The sequence below is a fragment of the Pelmatolapia mariae genome, linkage group LG3_W (assembly GCF_036321145.2).
Source record: "Pelmatolapia mariae isolate MD_Pm_ZW linkage group LG3_W, Pm_UMD_F_2, whole genome shotgun sequence".
NCBI classification, from domain to species: domain Eukaryota; kingdom Metazoa; phylum Chordata; class Actinopteri; order Cichliformes; family Cichlidae; genus Pelmatolapia; species Pelmatolapia mariae.
In genome coordinates this window covers 32,424,395-32,433,618 of record NC_086229.1, presented here as the reverse complement: position 1 = coordinate 32,433,618, position 9,224 = coordinate 32,424,395, and the positions used below count along the sequence as shown (strand labels likewise).

At 45.0% G+C, this 9,224-nt stretch overlaps 1 protein-coding gene across 1 annotated transcript; it reads left to right on the top strand.

Moving 5' to 3' along the window:
• Positions 1-651: 651 nt before the first annotated feature.
• Positions 652-8,742, top strand: LOC134624393 (eukaryotic translation initiation factor 4E type 2-like). Its single transcript, XM_063469372.1, has 7 exons — positions 652-803; positions 1,392-1,473; positions 2,562-2,696; positions 2,893-2,997; positions 4,822-4,974; positions 6,705-6,841; positions 8,506-8,742. The coding sequence occupies exons 1-7, from the start codon at positions 787-789 to the stop codon at positions 8,543-8,545; spliced, it is 669 nt and encodes a 222-aa protein (XP_063325442.1). The 5' UTR covers positions 652-786; the 3' UTR covers positions 8,546-8,742.
• The last annotated feature ends 482 nt before the right edge of the window (positions 8,743-9,224 follow it).

Below are 9,224 nucleotides of genomic sequence, written 5' to 3'. Positions count from 1 at the left end.
CTTAAAGAAGTCCAGACACTTTTCTTTCCAAACTCCTTAGACAGCATTTGACATTGTTGACCACACAATCCTATTAAACCGTCTGTGTCGGGTTTGAACTTGTATAAATGTGTACATGTATTTTATGTTCACGTATGTATGCTTGGGTGTGAATGTGTACACTCTTGTATATGTATGTGCATATTTGCATGTACACATATATTTTTACAAACAGATATGGATGTCTCACAATTTTTTCTATGTTTTCATCTTATCTATTTTAATTCTTTTTATTTGATTATGCTATCCTTCTGTTCAGCACTTTGGCAGACACTAGATGCCCTTTAAATGTGCTATATAAATAAAGATGACTTGACTTGAGAAGCATGCAATGTATTTTCATTTATCGTTTTTTTTAATGTATTGATTTATGCAGTGTTGGTCCTTCATATATTTTTTATAAATATAATTTTGTACTTTACGCACTATGGGTCCGCCATAATATTTTTTTTATCACTTATTATTATTTTTTAAAGTAGTCAATTATGCCGCATTGGTCCTCCATACATATGGACGTAACAACGTTTCGCTTTTATAACCTTTCGTGAAAGTGCGATTAGTGACAGCTATTAAATTTGTGCCTTCGCGCCTTCCGTCCAGTGTTCCGCCGTAAGCATGCGCATTGACAGAAGCCGTCACCGCAGTCCAGTGTGTTGAGTAGAAGCCTAGTAGGGACAATAGATTAAAAATAGAAAAGTAAAGGTGATAAAGGCGGAGATAAGGAGCAGAACTAGAGACGGAGGAGACATGGATCAGTTGGAGCGGTAAGGCTAACCTTTGACCCGGAAATAACTGCAGATAACGCTCGAGCACGTAGAGCTAGCATCCAGTGTGATTCATTCAAACTTTATTTAAACAGACAGTGTGAAATAAGAGTTAGCCGTTAACAACAGCGTTTTTATCCAGACAGTCGGGGTTTAAACTTTATTGACACAGGCTCCCTGAACAGTCCGTTTGTTTCGGAGCGTGAGACGGTCGCGTGCGCTGTTGTGTACAAGTGAGAGGACCTGTGGAGGTGTGACGTCAGCGCAGGGCTCCGTCTTTTAAATGGAGTTTAAGAAGGACATGTGAGATAAAGGGGCGACTTCACCTGTGAGTAGTGACGGTGCGGTGTGTCGGATCTTTCCAGCCAATCGTTTCGGTCTCACGGAGCCCCGTTTAATAGCTCACTGCTGCCATCTGCTGGTCGTTCGGTGCACAGCAGCCCTGCTGTGATAATACATGCAGGCTACATATCAGTGGAAATGTAAACGTAAAGATGAATCAAGCATTTTAGCTGTTCATCCAGCATAAACCATGGGCACAGGTGACACCTATGATTACCTGCTGAGTACTTCCTGTTTGTCTTTCAGTCCCCAAGATGACAACGCACAGGAGACAGATTGTCACGTTGACAATGCCGATGGAAACAACAACAACAACAACCGCCGCAAGGTAACCTGCTCCTCTGTGTTACCTGTGTCCCTGGTTACCGTTCCACATGTCTACATCATGCTCACCTGTGTCTGTAGGCACATTATGTTATCCCATATTTATCCAGGTGAAAGTCTCACTCAGACACGTGGCCTTATAGGACAGACAGCACCGAGTCTGTAGTCAGAGACCAGGTGAGGTCCAAGCACCAATCAGGCCAATCTTATAGCGTGTTACTGTTTCCGTGGTGATTTGACGGTTGTTTTCCTCTTCACGATGACATTTTAAGCTGCAGCTGTTATTCATTGTGGCCTTGTCTGATTGGTGTTTAGACCTCGCCGGTCAGCTGCTGTGTTAATAAAGTTTATTTGAAGCCAGTAGAAACTCTCAGACGTGAGGACCTTCAGGTTTTACATTTGAGCATTTCTGAACTGTCACTGGACTCGATTAGCTAGTAAATAACAATGAGCTAATGTTTTTCATGAGACTAGTCTCACATGTTCATACTTTTATTCCACAATCAGAGAGACGTCAGCGCAGCATCACTGACTTTCAGCTTGTTGTGTTTGTGGATATATGACTGACTTTAATTATCCATAAAATCATCACATTCTCTGTAGGATTAAACTGTTGAACATTATAAATGCTTTATAAAAACAATGTCACGTGACTTTGCTGACAGGTAGCTAAAAGTATTGTTTTAATGTTCCTCACTATTGCAACTTTTGTATCGCCGCATAAATAAGAGTCATAAAACTCAGCACTTTTTTAAATGTTTACTCTTCGGCGGCCCCACTTTATTCTCTGCTGTGCTATGAATCCTGGGATATGAATGCCACAAAGGATACACCCAACCCATCCTTCAAATTTGAGGAAAAGGAGGACGCATTTGTGGGCCACACTTGCAGCAGCCTTTGAATTAGGACAGCCTTCGTCACGTCACTGTGACGTAATCGGCCTTCAAATGCGGCCTCCGAAGGACGCAGGCCCTGACTTGGGACACACCTTGAGTTTAGACACTCTTAAAAACCTGAAGACCCTCAGACTGTGAGGACCTGATTGGTCAGCAGGCTGTGATGTGTGTGACCTGTGTGTTTTGTAACCTGCAGACGGTGTGCCCAGGTGCAGGTGAGCACCCCCTGCAGTATAACTACACCTTCTGGTACAGCAGGAGGACCCCGAGCCGTCCCGCCAGCTCTCTGAGCTACGAGCAGAACATACGACAGATCGGCACCGTGGCCTCGGTACGTATGGACACGCAACTTTCTCTGAGGACACGCCTCCTCTGAGACCACACACCGTCAGCTTTACTGATATTTTTAGTCTGACACAATTGCATTTCTTTTTTCTCTGATTCAGTCACATGATCAATCTGACCAGAGGTTCGATCAGTAAAGTCTGTGTGATCGATCGTTCTGATAATCAGTAATGTGTGTTCAGGTGGAGCAGTTCTGGAGGTTTTACAGTCATCTGGTGAGGCCAGGTGACCTGAGCGGGCACAGCGACTTCCACCTGTTCAAGGAGGGCATCAAACCCATGTGGGAGGTAACTAAGTACCCAGTACTCCTGCAGTACTCGTGTAGTACAGATTTGGATTTTTGCTGCTCAGACAAATGAAAGTACAACAATAAAATCATCATAGACACACAACACATGCAGTGCTGCAGTGACATCACCACAAACCAGACACACCTGTGTGTAGTCACACCCACATCAAGAAAGTACTAATGAATGAATGAAGTATTAATGAATTCTTAGTGTTGATGAAGTGTTATTAGATTGGGGTCATCCATCCATCTTCATTCACTGGGGGACAGGTCACGGGGCAGTAGCCTAAGCAGAGAATACCAGGCCTCCCTCTTACTGGCCACCTCCTCCAGCTTGTCGGAGGAGAACACCGACAAGCACACCTTGCCCAGGAGGCATCCTGGTCAGATGCTCAAACAACCTCAACTGTCTCCATTTAATGTGGAGGGGTGTGAGCTCTCGCTGAGAGAGCAGCCACCCTTCGGAGGAAGCCCATTTCTGCTGCTTGTATCCACAGTCTCTTTCGGTCACTACCCACAGCCCGTGACCATGGGTGAGAGTGGAGACGTGGATCAGCCAGTAAATCAAGAGCTTGGCTTTTATGCTCAGCTCTCTCTTCACCACGATGGACCGGTACAGCATCCATCACTGCAGCTGCAGCACCAATCCATGTGTCAATCTCCCGCTCCCTTCTCCCATCACTCATGAGCAAGACTTCGAGATACTCACTTCCCCAAGTGAAGGACTTTAACTTGTCCCTCACCTGGAGTGGGCACTCCAACCTTTTTTGGCTGAGGACTTTGGCCTCTGACATGGAGTTCCTGATTCTCATTCCCACCGCTTCACACTTGGCTTCCAGCCGCCAACCACCTTGGACCTAGTGGCCCCCGTAAAGATGAGGCATCTTAGATCCTCCCCTCAACCCTGGTTAAATTACTTTTATATGAGATTTACGTCGTATTAGTCTGAAGACTAGGAGTGATCGTGCCTTTGCCTCTTCAGCACCAAACCTCTGGAATAGTCTTCCTGCTACCATTCGTACCTCTGACTCCGTGCAATCCTTTAAAACACGCTTGAAAACTTACCTATTCAACCTGGCTTTTCCAACTCGCTAATTCTCACCGCTCATTAATTGCTGTATCACTACTCATTTCTCTGGATAATCATGATTTCTCCCTATCTCTACTTGCTAATGCTTTTTGTTTGTTTTCTCTACTTGCTCTATTTTACCTTGTTTTAATGACTTACTGTTCAGTGTAATCGTTTTACTGGTTTTCCTTACTGTGAAGCACTTTGGTGCACCCCCTGGTTTAAACGTGCTATATAAAGAAAATTGTATTTGTGAAGTGCTCTTCACAGACGAGCGGTCCCAAAGCTGTACACAACAGGCTAAAATTAACATGAACATTAGGTCATAGTCAATACAAAAGATTAAATAAAACACATGAAATTAAACAAGTAGTCTTAAAATACATAATAATTCAACTAAGAATTCTTAACAGAAAACCTGTTTTAACAGGAAAGTATTAACTGCTCATCAGTGTACTCGAGTACTGCAGGAGTAATCCTGAAGATGTACTCATGCCCTAATGCAGTACTGATACTGGAGTTCAAACGATGTAAACCTGCTGTGATGCTGCAGTAATCCTGTACCGCCCCCCTGCTGTACTGCTCATACCAGTTGTCCCCCACATGTCCCATGTGGTCACATGACTGTCACCTGCAGAACCATACCACATGACAGGACACCTATGAACAAGCCAATCGGATACAGAGACGCACTCAAACTCCCTCCTGTGTCTCGTACCTGTTTCACCTGTTGTGTCTGTCTCACCTGTGCAGGACGAGTCTAACCGCAGTGGGGGGAAGTGGATCATTCGGCTGCGTAAGGGTCTGGCGAGTCGGTTCTGGGAGAACATCATCCTGGCCATGCTAGGGGAGCAGTTCATGGTGGGAGAGGAGATCTGTGGGGCTGTGGTCTCCATACGCTTCCAGGTAACCACACAACCACTGCAGTGTTACTCTGAGTCAGTCTCAGACTGAGAGTATTCAGAGGGAGAATGTGAGGCAGAGCGGAGACCTTCTCTACCTTTAAGATCAGGGCTCAAACTGTGATTCAGTGCTATCGAAGTAAAACACAATAGAGCTGTATTACTAAAGTACAGCAATTGATGACTGTGGAAGTCTGTGCAGAGGTCAAGCAGAGAGAGGACTTCTGTGATTCCATCGTGCAGGGTTACCAGGGTTACCCAGTGCCTTGGTGTGCTGGTCCCCTTTTTTAAAGTGGGCTCTACCTTCAGCTGACCTAAATCCTCACAGTCTGTTAGCTGAACCTCAGATTCGGGATAAGTCGTGTGGGCTTTGTCCTGGAGTGGTCTGCCCCACCCTCCATCACTGACTCGGTTCATACCTGTTGTGGATGGAGCGAAAGGGTGGATGGTGTGGCTCTCTTGGCTTCATCAGGGCATGACCTGCAGCTGTGGGGGAGTTGACAGCTGAGTGTGAAGTGACTGGGTGGAGGTTCAGCACCTGTCAGTCTGAGCCATAAGCAGGAGGAGGGTGGAAAGCCTGCTCCGGGTTAGGGAGTGGGCCCTGTGAGCTCAGCCTGGAAGTACAGCTGTCCTTTTATTTAAGTGTTTAACCTGTGACTAACTAAAAGTAATGAAAAAGGTCCAGTTATTTGGATTTTTATATCTGAAGCCCAACACAGGAGCGGGGACAGCTCTGCTACACAATTAGAGATTAAGAAATAATTAACAATGTGTGTAACTGTAACTATGATCTGTTTCACATACTAAAGCAATGTTCATCAGGTGCTGAATCTCCTCTGTGTCTGTGAAGCCCTCACAGTCCCTGAAGGCAACACGCTGCTTTCCATTATAATAATGTTGCAGTGATAATAAACTACATAAAAATGTTTTACAATAAGAATGTGAAACGCTACACTGAGCGCCCGTCATGTTCAGTGCTGAATTCCACTTTCAGAGCTCAGGGACCTCTCCAGCGACATCTTTCAAAGTAAAAGCATTTTCAGTCTGGATCATGTGATCTGATCAGGTGGGTAGCTCTGAATGATCGGCGTGGGTTCAGCTGGACGGGTGGGGTCTTGTTTGGCCTCAGTGTGTCCTGTATAGAAGACTGTGGCAGCAATGTTGTCGCGCTGTGTTCACAGACCAAATCAATGAGTCCGATATATGAGCGCTGGAAGTGAGCTGATCAAGGTGAGGCGCTGCTGCTCCTCCACACTGACAGGAGTCTGCTCCTTTAGCCTAATCTTAAAATTAGAGGTAGTGCCCGTCTCCTGAATCCAAACTGGAAGCTGGTTCCCCAAGTTGAACTCCGATGCATCCATCGGAGTATGTATGTGTGTAAATATTAGATAGAACGCACCTACAGAGAAAGAGCATAATGTAAAGTGCTTTGAGAGCTCAGAGTAGGAAAGTGCTATAGGAGAACCAGTCGATTTACCATTTCCTGTCAGAGGCCATAAGAAGATCATTTGTAACCTTCACTAAAGCTGTTTCTGTGCTGTGATGAGCTCTGAAACCTGACTGAAACTCTTCAAATAAGCCATTCCTCTGCAGATGATCTGTTAGCTGTTTGGAGATTGGCCTACAATTAGCTAAGATTGCTGGGTTTAAACAAGTTACTGTTTAACTACTGCCAGCTTGAAGGCCTGTGGTACATTTATGATAACATCTGTCTGTAAACCGTCTGTCTGTCAGGAGGACATCCTGTCGATCTGGAACAGGACGTCCAACGACCAGACGACGACGTCCAGAATCAGAGACACTTTGAGACGAGTCCTGAACCTTCCAGCTAACACCATCATGGAGTACAAGACCCACAACGACAGCCTCAGGTACTACTACTGTACTACCACTGCTATTACTGCTACTATTACTGCTGCTAACACTGTACTGGTCAGGTTGGTAGTTGAGATGCTTTGAGTGTATTCATATGAACCTGACAGTGATCAAAGTGAACTGTCTCAACTCTAAACCATCTGTACTTAACCCTTTAAAGCCGGTCGGAGCGGGCACGCTCCGTTTTGCGTAACTATTTTTAAATCCCTGTAGAACCGGAACCACGTAAGCTAGCGCAATAATTTCTTTTGCATGTGAAACTGGAGGAGTTGTACTTACATCTTATGCCATCAGCTTGTCCTAGGTCACAGTTTCCTTCCACATAAGGAAATTTTGCAAAAATTGCATAAAAAGCGCTTGCAGGAACAAAAACATAATTTTCCAGAAATACGCTTTGCCGATCCGATCAGCTGTTCGTAACACTTCCTACGTTGAAACAGACGTCAGTGCGAACTATTGCACGTCCGCCATTACCTCCCCGAAACCGGAAGTGACGTCATTTTTGCAGAAAATGTAGTTTTTTACTTGTAGGCCTTGTAAGCCTTTACTGGTGTTTTTAAAAGTCATGTTTGACTTTATGCTTTTCTGAATAGTTTCTGGGATGCTTAGAACTCAAATTGCACTGCTTTAAATAGTTTATTTTTATGCACATGCTTTTTTTCTGTAGTATATAAAAATTGGTGTATCTCAAAAATAAAACTATGGAGACACAAAATAAATTTCCTGTTGTTGTAAACTATTTTTTGCAACTTTTTTGAATTTTTAGTTTTGAGGGATAAACCACTTAAATTTCTCCAAGTAGAAATATATGTAAAAAAAAAAAAAAAAAAAAAAAAAAAAAAAACAATTTTCAAAATTTTTTGTAGTTTATTGCACTTTTTTGCAATTAATGTAGTTACTATGGACTTAATGCATACATATTATTAAAATTTGGGCTATAACAGTTGTATTGATGTATAGCAACTTGAAATGCTCCCAAAAATGGCTCCACAGAAGTACAGCTCTGGTGTTCTTGGTTCTATGGTAGGTCTTAAAGGGTTAATGATCCTCTAAACTGGGTTTGTCCTCTGTTGACGTTTGGGACATGAAGTGGAGCCACTTTTCATCTAATGAAAGGAAATCAGGACATTTGTTTTCTTTAGGTCAAAGTTGAGATCAAATGTACGTGTTCTCTACAGTTGTAGCCACAGTTGCCCTGGGGCAGACTGACAGAAGCGAGGCTGCCATATCGCGCCATCGGCCCCTCTGGCCAACACCAGTAGGGTAAAGTGTCTTGCCCAAGGACAGAGAGGCCGGGGATCGAACCGGCGATCTTCCGGTTACAGGTGCGCTTCCCAACCCCCTGAGCCACGGTCGCCCCGACATTGTAGCCACAGCTGCCCTGGGGTGCACTGACAGAGGCGAGGCTGCCAGACACTGGCGCCACCGGGCCCTCTGACCACCACCAGTAGGCATTGGGTGAAGTGTCTTGGCCAAGGACACAATGAACCGGCAACCTTCTGATTAAAGGACGAACTGCGAACTCTTGAGCCACGATTGCCCAGATGACACTAACACTGTGTTTAAACTAACAGCTGTGCTTGTCACTGCTGGCTGGTGAAATGCATTGTGGGAAACGATCCTGATGAAGCAGTGAGACCTCTTCTGTCTTCTGTTTCAGGGACAACTCGAGCTTCAGGAACACCAAGATCTCTGTCTGAGGTCACCAGGGTCAGCCGAATGGCCCTCTGACCAATCAGGAACTGCCGTGGTGTTACTCTGCTCTCTCACTGGCCAGAGGATGGCCACATGGACCAATAAACTGACTGAACTGGACTGACGGTGTTAGTTTGTAATCTCTGAAGTTTCTGCTTGTGTAAATAAAACTGACTCTTCTTTAAACTCTGAGTGTGACTCTTTAATCCCAGGTGGCACCTCTGGGTACCAGAACAGTATAAAAACCTTTCCCAGGCTATTCCAGGCCATTCCAAGGATGGTAGCTGAGACTAATCTGGGTCCACTTCTGGCTGCAGTCCAGCAGGGAGCTGAGAGCTCTGAAGATGGACTTGATCCAGGCCAGGATTAGCAGATCGGAGGTACCATGATTGGTATCTGATCCAGCTCACCTGTCTGATCACATGATTCACCTTCCCTGCTGCTCCTTACACAGAAAGACTCAGTCACGCTCTTACCACAAGCTGTGACATTACAGCGAGCCGCTGACATCATCACCAGGAAGTGAAGCAACAGACGTGAGAACAAAACACACACAGGTGGATGCAAAGTTCCTCTCTCTCCACTGTAAGTGAATGTAGCTCGACCATGATTCTCTCTCTCTCCACTGTAAGTGAATGTAGCTCGACCATGATTCTCTCTCTCTCCACTGTAAGTGGATGTAGC